The 12813-nt window shown below is 32.4% G+C and overlaps 3 protein-coding genes across 3 annotated transcripts; 1 reads left to right on the top strand and 2 right to left on the bottom strand.

Annotated features, from left to right (window-relative positions):
- Nucleotides 1-1927: 1927 nt before the first annotated feature.
- On the top strand, nucleotides 1928-5254 carry POL3 (DNA-directed DNA polymerase delta POL3; the record flags this gene model as incomplete). Its single annotated transcript, XM_011278580.1, has 1 exon — nucleotides 1928-5254. One exon carries the CDS (start codon nucleotides 1928-1930, stop codon nucleotides 5252-5254), a length of 3327 nt encoding a protein of 1108 aa, XP_011276882.1.
- Nucleotides 5255-5421: 167 nt separating this feature from the next.
- On the bottom strand, nucleotides 5422-10102 carry BN7_815 (E3 SUMO-protein ligase; the record flags this gene model as incomplete). Its single annotated transcript, XM_011278579.1, has 2 exons — nucleotides 5422-9966; nucleotides 10058-10102. 2 exons carry the CDS (start codon nucleotides 10100-10102, stop codon nucleotides 5422-5424), a joined length of 4590 nt encoding a protein of 1529 aa, XP_011276881.1.
- A 335-nt stretch (nucleotides 10103-10437) lies between these two features.
- Nucleotides 10438-12099, bottom strand: SIA1 (Sia1p; the record flags this gene model as incomplete). The annotated part of the gene is made up of 1 exon (XM_011278578.1): nucleotides 10438-12099. The coding sequence occupies one exon, from the start codon at nucleotides 12097-12099 to the stop codon at nucleotides 10438-10440; it is 1662 nt and encodes a 553-aa protein (XP_011276880.1).
- Between the last annotated feature and the right edge of the window lie 714 nt (nucleotides 12100-12813).

Raw genomic sequence — 12813 nt, 5'->3', positions numbered from 1 at the left:
GGTGATATCTTGAGGAACTTCAGAGCTGTTTGAAGAATTAGTTTTATTTATTGATATTGATGATTTATTCAAGGTTTCTTGTGATTGACTGACTGTTTGTAAAACAGTGTCTTTGTCTTGTGAAGACATTATAACTTATAATAAATTGATATTGATGAGATTGATAAGATCCTAAAGATACGATTCAAAAAAATCTAGGATTTTCACATCATTATATAGAGATCTTCAATCTCAACAAGCAGCTTCAGATTAGTTCATCGAATGCGATTAATCAATATGCATTCCTTCATCCACCTGGTTAAATTATACGTAGTACAGTGTACTTTCTTCAAAAATTGTGTGAAATTTCAAGGTCTCTAATCTTTTCTTTTCTTTTCACAATGCACTAAAACACACTTAAAAACACAACTTATAACTTGTTGTAACCAATAAGATGTGATTATACGGGTGTGTTAAGTTGTGTTTAGCTTTCCAAGTTCTTGGCTGAGTCTTTGTAAGCTTAATTCTCACGTATAAGTCTCGTGAAGTTCTTTTCCTCTTCTCTGCAGGGTTCTGTTGATATTGAGGTATCTCGGTGATTGAAAAAACGAAACAGCGGACATGAACCACATGGGCAATGGGCTTGGGCTCGAGATCTCAGGGTTTAGGCTGGTGAAGCTCTAGCTCGTTGAGCACTGGGTGGTTCATCGTACAAGCTATCGTTGTCTACTAGAGTTGTCGTTTATTATTACAATTTTCCGGTCTCCAAAAGACGATTAATTTAAATTACACCCTCGTAACAAGCCCTTGTACAGGACCGCAGGCAAGCGGACTGGGTTTCTAAAGAAAGTAAATTATTGAGCATAATATATTTTAACGGAGTTGCAAAACTTGTTTAATCATTACAGATATCTACTTGATAAAGCAGGCTTATACAGAATTACTTAGTGGCTGATGGAACTAAAAAGATCAATGAAGAGATCTAGTTGGTTAATGACGTTTAACGTTTGACGTTCATGCTTATAAGGCGAGATGGCGAGATCTTGTGATGATTTGGGTAATAGTCGACCATAACCCATTATAACAATTAGTTATATAAAGTGGGCAGTATTTAAATAATAACGTCGATTCAAGCAGAGATATGCCCATTTAATCCAAATAATTTTATAAGATCATTTAAGCTTAAACAGGTCCTAAGAATTTTGGCATGCGGACAAGATCTTTAATACAATATATTGCCATTTCTGATATTATATGTTTAGCCTAGCAGGCACTGGACATTAAGGGACATATACAATTAAGATCTTTGAATCTTTAAACGTCTTGGTATGAAAGTCAATTTGTTTCATATATGAGTTTTGACATACTTTGACCAATGTTTTTAAGGCCGTTTGGCATAACACTTATAATAGATGCTATTGATAACTTAACTTAATCATCAATCATTTGTAACTATGAACTAAATGATATAGCTAGAAAATGCCGAATGTACGTTGGTACTCAATATAAGTAAAGTTCTAGCATTTAATTCAATTCAAGTTCATGAGTATACATACACCTTACACCATGGTGCTATTGTCCATGGCTATGTGAATTTTGTATTTAAATAGCACCAAGTCAAGATATTTTGACAGAATATTTATCGAAGTGTGTATTCTATTATACAAAATCATGATATTGCTCGTCTGAGCAATCTTTACTTTTGTTATTTTGTACTCAAATCTTGCTTATATATGACAGAATCTATGTGTCACTATTAACTACTGGGATTACATAATCTATATAAAAATGAAAACGCGCGAAATTTAAAATTAAAAAAAAAAATATTAAAAAAGACGCGTATTTTTACCAAAATTTTAAACGTGAATTTATTAAATACTCATAGACATTATCCTTTAATTAATCAAAAGATCACATCTATTATTTGCTATCATACACAGTGGAAATAATGTCTGGTGCTAATACTAAAAGAACACTTGTGGAAATAGAGAACTCTGCTGATCCTCACAAGAAGGCAAAAGTAATTGCTGGATCAGATTCAACACCACAAGGAACAATTGAAAATTTACATCATGAAGCTCATTCTTTACCTGTTGCCTTACAATCAAGTCAAGATGATCAACATATTCATCAATCACAAAGTTTCAAAGCTAAGAATGCTATGGCTCAAGTGGAACCTTCTAAATTTGAAAAAGAATTACTTTCAATGAGTAATGATATAAATATTAAAAATCAAACTGCTGAAGATCAAATATGGGAAAGACCAACTTTACCTGTGGATTGGAAACCTGAAACCCATGATATCACATTCCAACAATTAGATGCTGAAGAAGCTTTAACTGAAGGTTCATCAGCTGTAAGATTCTTTGGTGTTACTCAAGAAGGTTATTCAGTTCTTTGTAATGTTACTGGATTTTTACATTATTTTTATGTACCTGCACCATTAAATTTTAGAAAAGAACATTTATTAAGTTTTAAAAATTATTTACAGCAAAGTTTTGAAGGTGTATTGGATATAGAATTATGTTTTAAAGAATCTATTTGGGGTTTTAATGGGAATCAAAAAGTTTGCTTTTTGAAAATTATTGGTGTAAATGCTAAAGATATACCCAAAATTAGATCTGGTTTTGAAAAAGGTATGGTTTCATGGAATGGGATGTTTAATTCAAATGGTGATGGGACAATGACTTATGATAATATTCAATATTTATTAAGATTAATGATTGATTGTAAAATTACCGGTATGAGTTGGATTACATTACCAAAAGGAACATATACCCCAGTGGAAACTGGTTTGAAAACTTCAAGATGTCAATTAGAAGTCAACATTGATTATAAAAGTTTAATTTCACATCCTCCAGAAGGTGAATGGCTTAAAATGGCTCCTTTACGTATTTTATCATTTGATATTGAATGTGCTGGTAGAAAGGGGATTTTTCCTGAAGCTGAACATGATTCAATCATTCAAATTGCAAATGTTGTATCAAGATCAGGTGAATCAAGACCTTTTGTTCGTAATGTTTTCACTGTTAATTCATGTTCTCCAATCACAGGTTCTGAAATCTTTGCACATGAAGATGAAAGAGATATGTTATTAGAATGGAAAGATTTTGTTAATAAAGTTGATCCTGATGTTATTATTGGTTATAATACCACAAATTTTGATTTACCATATTTATTGGATCGTGCTAAGGCTCTTGGGTTAAGAGATTTCCCATATTTTGGTAGATTAATAAATATCAAACAAGAGGCAAAAGATTCTGTTTTCAGTTCAAAAGCTTATGGTACAAGAGAATCAAAATCTATAAATATTGATGGTAGAATGCAATTAGACTTATTACAATTCATCCAAAGAGAATATAAATTAAGATCTTATACATTAAATTCAGTTTCTGCACATTTTTTAAATGAACAAAAAGAAGAAGTTCAACATTCAATTATTACAGATTTACAAAACGGTAATAGTGAAACAAGAAGAAGATTAGCTGTTTATTGTTTAAAAGATGCTTATTTACCAATGAGATTATTAGAAAAATTAATGTGTCTTGTTAATTATACTGAAATGGCAAGAGTTACTGGTGTTCCATTCTCTTTCTTATTAACAAGAGGTCAACAAATTAAAGTTATTTCTCAATTATTTAGAAAATGTTTAGAAATTGATCTTGTTGTTCCAAATTTACAACAAGGTGGATCTTCTGATGTTCAATATGAAGGTGCCACTGTTATTGAACCTCATAGAGGTTATTATGATGTCCCAATTGCAACTTTAGATTTCAGTTCTTTATATCCAAGTATTATGATGGCACATAATTTATGTTATACAACATTATTGAATAAACCAACTATTGAAAGACTAAAATTAGAAAAAGATAAAGATTATACTGTTTCTCCATCTGGTGATTTTTTCGTTAAAACTTCACAAAGAAAGGGAATTTTACCAATAATTTTAGAAGAATTATTAAGTGCAAGAAAAAAAGCCAAAAAAGATATGAAAACTGAAACTGATCCTTTTAAAAGAGATGTTTTAAATGGTAGACAATTAGCTTTAAAAATTTCTGCAAATTCTGTTTATGGGTTTACAGGTGCTACTATTGGTAAATTACCATGTTTAGCTATTTCTTCATCAGTTACTGCTTTTGGTAGAGGTATGATTGAAAAAACTAAACAAGAAGTTCAAGATAAATATACCATTGCAAATGGTTATGATTATGATTCTGAAGTTATTTATGGTGATACTGATTCTGTTATGGTTAAATTTGGTTATAAAGATTTAGAAACTTGTATGAAATTAGGTGAAGAAGCTGCAGATTTTGTTTCAACTAAATTTTTAAATCCAATTAAATTAGAATTTGAAAAAGTTTATTTCCCATATTTATTAATTAATAAAAAAAGATATGCTGGGTTATATTGGACAAATACTGAAAAATTTGACAAGATGGATACAAAAGGTATTGAAACTGTTAGAAGAGATAATTGTCGTTTAGTTTCAAATGTTATTACTAAAATTCTTGAACTTATCTTGGAGAAAAGAGATGTTAAATCAGCTGAAAATTTTGTTAAACAAACCATTGCTGATTTATTACAAGATCGTGTTGATATGCAACAACTAGTCATTACAAAAGCTTTATCAAGATCTGATTATGCAAATAAACAACCTCATGTGGAATTAGCTGATAGAATGAGAAAAAGAGATGCTGGTTCAGCTCCAACTATTGGTGATCGTGTTGCTTATGTTATTATAAAAACTGCAGGTAATAAAAGTTATGAAAAATCTGAAGATCCATTATATGTTTTAGAACATAATTTACCAATTGATTCAAAATATTATTTAGAAAATCAATTAGCAAATCCTTTAACAAGAATTTTTGAACCTATATTAGGTGAAAAAAAGGCAAAAGAATTATTAACGGGTTCACATACAAGAACAGTTACAATGGCATCAGCAACAACAGGTGGATTAATGAGATTTGTTAAAAAAGTTGAAACTTGTAAAGGTTGTAAAAATCCATTACCAAAAAATAATCATGGTGCCTTATGTGATAATTGTAAACCAAAAGCTGGTAAATTATATAGTGAAGCTTTAGCAGGAATGAATGCTCTACAAGTTAAATTTGCAAGATTATGGACAAATTGTCAAAGATGTCAAGGTTCTTTACATCAAGATGTTTTATGTTCAAATAAAGATTGTCCAATTTTTTATATGAGAAAAAAGGCACAAAAAGATGTTATTGCCCAATCTTTAGAACTTCAAAAATGGAATGATACGTTATGGTAATGAGTTTATATATATTATTTAGGTTATGTTTTTTCTAATTCATATTTATTTATAATGATTTGCAAAACATTTTGTACAATATAATTAAATCGCTATACTATTTAAGCCTGGGCTACAAATGAAAAATTATCTATAATACATATTTATTATTTCACATTAATTCGTAACTAATTGGGCCTATTTGGAGGTCTATCATTTCTGCGCAGCAATGGTATATCATCATCATCAACCACTGGAGTATTTAGATAGTTGTTTCTTTTCAGTAGAGGTGTATCATCGTCATCTTCACCATCACTAGTTAAATCAATTACTGTTGAATTCACTCTTGCCAATTGTGGATATTTAGGTTCATGTGATTGTGCTAAAGATGAAGTTGGGTTTGGTGCGATGTTAGGTTGAGGCGCTGATGGGTTATTTAATGTTGTTCCTTGTACTGGTGGTAATTGTTGTGATGGTTTTTGAATAGTTGGTGATTGTTGTTGTGACCTTTTAACATTTTCTGGAGCACTTTGATTTGAAACTTTTCTCTTCTCTCCAGACATTGGACGTTTTGATGGAAGGAAAACATTAGGCATAGTACGTGATTTTGAAATTTGATTTGATTGATTATTAATGACATTATCAGCCTTCTTTTTAAATAGACTGTTGGTATCAACACTTATACCCAAAATCCCGCTGGTTGTAGGTGGTGGAGTTGGAGTTGGGTTACCAGATAAAGTTGGTGTGGCATTTGCAACATGAGGACTTGATTTATTTGATGGATTTGATGAAGCTGGGTTTGAATTACCAGTAGAGTTAATACCTTGGTCTTGTGGTGGAGCAAATCTAGATGGTGAGAAAGCTGTACTGTTTGATCTTAACAGACTGTTATTTGACCAGCTTGGTATATTAACGGAAGGTAAAGGAGCGCTATTAACTTTTGTAGCAGATGATGAGCTTTCTATCTTTTCAGCGTCAGGGTCAACAAATAAACTTCTAATTTGTGGTGACTTCCTTGTCTCCTGAGGGTTTGATTGTTGTTGCTGTTGTTGATCTTTTTGTTGAGGTTGTACAGATGGTTGAGATGATTGAGCTGGTTGAGGTTGTTCATTAGGCTGGTTAGCTTGAACTGGTTGTGGTTGAGATTGAAGACTATGTTGTTGAGGTTGTTGTTGAGGTTGAGTTTTAGGCTCTGAACTTGGATTTTGACTTGTGGAGATTGGTGCACTGTCAACTTTCTTAGCTAAATCATCAGTTTGATGAGATTGGTAATTTTGTACTTGATTTGATGATTCATTGGTTTGAGCTTGAACTCTGGATTCAGGTCTAGATACTGGACCATTTGAATTTGAAACACTTGGTCTATTATTCAAATTTTCTCTCAGTTTTTGAACATTTTGTAGAGCACCTGGATGGCCGTAATTTGGAGGAGTATTAATAGTATTAGCTCTATTCAAACCATGTTTCTGTTGATAATCATCCAAACTAGCTTTTAAAGATGATTGTTGAGCAGTTTGGCCTAAAGAATGATCTGGATTTGACAAAACTCTTCTTTGATTGATACCTTGTGTATTGTTAACCTTAGGTGCAAGATCTGGCAGCTTTCTAGCCGCTTGGTTTTGAACTGTTGAACCATTACTTCCATCTGCAACATTCAATGGTGATGGTATTTGAGGTCTTTGTGACTGTTGATTTGGTTGTTGATGGACTTGCGGTTGTTGATGTTGCTGTGGTTGCTGTTGAGCACCATGTAAAGGATATGTTGCTCTTGAAGTTTGATTAACACTAAATTGATGAGTACTTTGTCCTTGTGTATCAACACGCTGTTGGTTCTGTGGGCCAGTATTCATCAAATAATTGAATTCTTGATTTCCATATAATGAAGGTGCAGGACCTTGAAAGTAACCTCTCAGACCTCCACGTTGTTGATTATAAGCATGTTGGGTATGCATTGGATTAATAGGTCTAAACAGGTCTGGTTGAGGATTTGTAGATAATCTATCAAATCTTTGATGAGGTGGTAAAGCTGGTGGTAAAGATGGACTAGGTCTTGAAATTGGAGTTCTACCAGCTCTATGGATTCTTTGTTTCAACTGTTCAAGTTCTTTCATTTCTTGTTCATAAATGTCCAGTGGTCTTGTAGGTTGTCGAGGTGCAGAAATTTGAGGTGAAGTTGAAGTAGTAGTTTGAACCGGTGAATTTTGAGCGTTCAATGGAGATGCTGCTGATGATGAACTATCACCATTCCTTTGTATTTGAGCATTGTTATTCACTTGTGGAGCTTGATTCAGTGGAGAGTTAACATTATTGGTTGAAGCTTGACCACTTGATCCTGGAGATCCCGATTGTGTAGTTGATTGAGCTGGAGCAGTTTCAGTGTTATGAGCTAATGGAGATGATAATGAAGTATTATTTATAGTAGCAGCGTTATTTTGCAATGGTGGTGATTGAGGTGGTGCCTTTCTTATCAATGGATTGTGTTGCTGTTGAGTGTGTTGAGGATTACTTTGAACTCTAAAAACAGTTGATGGTACAGGGGCTTGTTGTGGTGAATTAATATTAGAAGGTGATTGAGGTGATAAGGGAACTTGATTTTGAGGAAGTGAATGGCTCAGTATATCAAATTGACGTTGTTGAGCAGAAGGTTGAACTGATGGTGGTAACTGTTGTGATTGAATATCTGATTGTGGTTGTGGTAATATCCTTGATGCATTGGATTGATTATTGGGGCTTTGGTTCCCATTATTATTATTATTTGAGACAACATTATTCTGGTGTGTAGAATTACCTGTAGGAGCCTGAATAACTCTAGATGTTATATTATTTTGATGTTGAAGCTGAGATTCACCAGGTTGAGTAGATTGAGCAGGTTGAACAGTCTGCGCAGGACGTTGAGTTTGTTGATGTTGATGTTGAGCTTGTGCAGGAGCTTCACCTACTTGAGCTCGAAAAGGCTGTTGAGAATGCTGAGGTACTTGATGTTGTTGAGGTACTTGCTGTTGTTGATGTTGCTGTTGAGGTTGTTGAGGTCCCGCATGTTGAAACGTTTGAAGCTGAGGAGCTTGAGATCGTGGAGCTTGATGTTGTTGTTGAGCATTCTGATGAGATAATTGACTCTGTTGTTGAGGCTGTTGATGTTGTTGTTGTTGAGGTACATGATGTTGAAATGTCTGAAGTTGAGGACCTTGGGACGGTGTTCCTTGGTGGTGCTGTTGAGGTGCTTGCTGTTGATGAGGTTGTTGTTGTTGTTGATGTTGATGCTGTTGAACGTTATGATGTGCACCTTGTTGTTGTTGAGCTTGATTATTATTTATATTATTTGGTGTTGTTGATGGTGGAACCTGTGATTGTGGAGCTGGTTGTGGAGCTGGCTGTGCCTCTGGTACAGGTCTATGTTGAGGACCTGGAGTTGGAACTGATACTGGTGTTGGTTGTTCATCTTCATCTTCATCACTATCTAGAGAAATAATTTCTGGTTCATTAGCAGGAGTTGGAGCTTTTGAAGCATTTTTAGATTCTTGTTTAATATGATCATTTGGTGAAGCTGATCCTGGACCTTGTGATTGTTTTTTATGGTTTGGACCTTCATCTTCTTCATAAATTGGTTTCCAAGAACCATCTAAATCAATTTCAACAGTTTCAACATCTTCACTTGTATTTTTCATAATCTCCATGACATAATCATCTATTGCAATATCTTTAACTTTTACAGGTATTGAACAAACTGGACAAGTCCAAGTTGATGCTTGTTCTTGTAAATAAATAAATGATAAAGCATCAAAACATGGAACATGTTTACATGCGATTGATTTAGCTGGATATTTAAATCTTGTGAATGATAATGGACATTTTAATGATAATCTTGTTGAAACTTCTTGAATATCATCATCATCACCTTCATTTTGGAAATCTTTTAAAGTTTTCTCTTTAACAATATGAGGATTTGATAGAATTTTTTGTAAAATTTTATCAGGTGAAACTTCTTCAATTAAATAACAAAAAATTAAATAATCAGTCTTAGTGAAAGCATAAACCATATTCAGTGAATTTTGATGTTTTGGAGGTGAAATATGTGGTGTTAAATTAGCAGGTCTTGCAGTACCTGGTTTATTTTTCAATCCTTTAACATTATCTTTTATTTGAACTCCATTAAAATGAATTTCCAGTGGTTGTGGGAATTCAACCACAGTATCAGTTGAAGGTTTATTTTTATCATAAGCACCACAAAGTAAAAAAAGTTTAAATTTAGAAGATTGTTTTAATAATTCACAATCTTGTTCACTTAATTGAAATGATACATGACCTGTACCTCTTGAATTTGGAGCTTTTAAACAAACACCAGCATTTGGAGTAACTAATTTTTTCAAAACGAAAAATGGATTTTCTTTGAAAAATAACCATGGTTTCCTTGGATTAGTTTGGGATCTGGGTAGTGAATCTTGTGATGTATTAAATTGTTGATTTGAATTAGATTGAGATGATCTTGGACTCATTAAATTTAATGAACCATAAACGGTTTCATAATTTGGTACATTTTCTTGTCTAAATGCAATTTCCACTATTTTCCCAATGGCTCGTACTCTATTTACATCACCACTTTCTTTACCAATTTGTAAATATCTTTTAATTCTATCAGAAACATCAGCTTTCCTACCAGCTTGTGCAACGGAAAGAGCTCTAGCTACCAGTTTCAAATCACTAAGCCGCAAAGAGTTGATATAATTTAGAATATTCTATTAAGAAAGCATATGTTAGTAAATATCCCATAACTATGACCTATCATTGATAAAACCCAATAAAAACCTTCAATAACTCTATACTTACATTGTATTCTTGATCAGTTATTGGACCAGCGCCTGGCTGACTCATCTTGCTGTGGCTCTAAGAATCGTGGAGCAGGTGTAATCTATGGAGCGCTTTCAGCCTTCAGCACGCTATGAGCTTCTTAACAATTGAACAATGGTTCGTTCTGATGAGATTTGATCAATTTTCACGTTAAATTTTAAGGTATTCATTTAATTTTTTGATTAACCTCACTATATTTTTCTAAAATAAAAAAAAAGCGCGCTTCAAAATTTAAGAAAATGACAGATTATGTAATGATTATGTGATCATCAAAAGATTATGTAATATATTAATAAACTAAATAAACTATGTAGAATTGAAAAAATATTGTATATATCCCTAAATAAACCCCTTTTCTATTAATTGTAAATGTACTGATAATCAAAAACTGATTGTGGATCAGTTTGTTTCCTTTTCCATGAAGTAATTTCCATTTTTTCTGAATTAATTCTGAAAAATCGAACTCTTCTTTCAAAATTTATATCTTTATTACCATAACCACCTTCACCTGTTGCACCTCCATAACACATCCATAATGGGTTCAGATTATTACCATTTTCATTATCTTCACCATGGATACAACATTCATTTGTATGTTCATATCCAACAGACATTGCATTAACATTTAAATCACTTAATGTTTTCCTTAAATTAGAATCTGAATTAATGTTTAATTTACCCTTTTCATTATATTTCCCCACAATCGCAAATGCTGATTTTGGTCTATATTCTTGAATTGGTTGATGTTGGAATTCTAATGAAAATTTTGGTTTATCTTGTAATTCATTATAAAAATTATATAAAAATTTAGATTGTTCATTTGTTTCTTGATCACCTTGGAACAAATCCAAGACATAAATAACAGATTGTAAATGTTCATTTTGACTATCAAACACTTTAAATGCATAATTATTTTCAAATCCAATTATTGAATTATGATGTTGTTGTTTTTCATTAATTCCATCCATCATTGACATTGGTAAATCTGATATAAATTTAATAATTTCATATTTGGAGGCAAATTCATTAACATCATTATCTCCAAAAGCTATAGCAAATGGTATAGATCTTTTAATTAATGGATTCAAAGCTTTTAAAATGGCAGTTTGATAATCTTGAACTTGGAACCCATCTAATAAATCACCTGTTATTATTGCAAAATCTGGAGTTTCAATATCTAATACTTCATTTATGAAATTTAAAGTTTTTGAATCAGCTTTACATGGTATTGCACCATTTTCATTGAATTGATCTTTACAATCTCCTGATTTAGAATTGAAATGTAAATCTGATATTTGTATAATTTTGAATTCATTATTTATCTCGGTTAATATTGGAACTTGCCTTCTAATTTCACCTTTAGAATTTAATGAACCTCTATGTATAGATAAATAAGCTCTTGATCTCAATTTCCCATTTAATAATTTCCAATCTTGTCTTGGATCAACAACATTATTACCAAAAAAATATTGAATATTATTTAAAACATCTTCAGAATTTGCACGATCATATTTGGCCCATATACCATCAGATTTTAATTCCCAATTTTTATAATTGAAAGTGGCATCTAATCTTGATTTTGGTTTTGTAATTCTTGTTTGAGCATCATTAACAACATAAAAAGGTGGATCTTTTGACATTGGATCACCAAGTGCTAAATCTACTATAGCTCTCCCTGTAGAGCCAAATCTTCCCTTGTTGGGTATATGAACATAAAGATATTCTGTATATATTGACCAAAAATTTGGTGGTTGACCATAAATATCTAAATTTTTTTCCACCCTGTTCCAAATTAATTCATTGCCATCAGAATCATAACCTTCCATAATTTGATTACATTGTTTATACCATTTATAACATTTTAATATTCTTAAATCATCAAATATTCCAGTTTTATATGATTGATTTGAATTAATTGGTGTTGTGTTGAAAATATTCCTTGTATGAAATTGGAAAAATGTAAGTAATAGATAAGCTAATATTACAAAGGGGATCAACACTCTTTTGAATACTCTTTGCATTTTGATAAACTTTAGCATAACTTTTCAAGTCAGCCTATAGAATAATGAATTCAATAGAGATCAAGATCTCTGAAAAAACCCAAATTAAGCAGCACTAAGGGGTATGAGAGAGGTTGTTGGTTTGATGGATTTGAAGTGGCTGCTATTTTGAAATTAAGCCTTCACAAAGAAGTGTAGTAGGATGAAGATGAGCTTGATAAGTAAAGGTTGGAGATGAGTCTGGGTAGGGACTTGTTGGAGAAGGTTGCCATGAGGCTTTATGAGAATGTGGTGTCAGAATTTTTGAAGATGTTTTAATTCAAATGGTATAAAAGATTTATTTTAAAAGTACTTGTAATTAAAGTTTCAAATCAGTGTTTGGTGATGCAAAAAATTAATTTACAAGTGAAATTTTAAAAAATGATCTGGAACAGGCAGACAGCAGGCAGGAATTAGACGGGCACCGGGCAGGCCACTGGACAGGGTACAAGGAAGGGGTTAGGCAGGGGTTAGGCAGAGAAGAGCTCCTGAACAACCTAAGCTTAGAACGATGAGATGAGGTCTATGAAGATACTCAAGTGTTCAGTGTTCAATGATTCAATGAGTTCTTTCTCTGCTAATTCTCAAATGCGTATATTTGCTGATCGCTTATTCAGGTACAAATTGTGGAAATGCAGGTGAACTAAATCTGATTTCTCAACCTATACAGTCGCATTTTTATACGTCAAAGGGACT

This window comes from Wickerhamomyces ciferrii, contig 00014 (assembly GCF_000313485.1).
Source record: "Wickerhamomyces ciferrii WGS project CAIF00000000 data, strain NRRL Y-1031 F-60-10, contig 00014, whole genome shotgun sequence".
In the NCBI taxonomy this organism is placed as follows: domain Eukaryota; kingdom Fungi; phylum Ascomycota; class Saccharomycetes; order Phaffomycetales; family Wickerhamomycetaceae; genus Hansenula; species Hansenula ciferrii.
The sequence above is the reverse complement of the archived record's forward strand: the minus strand, read 5'-3'. Positions and strand labels throughout refer to the sequence as shown.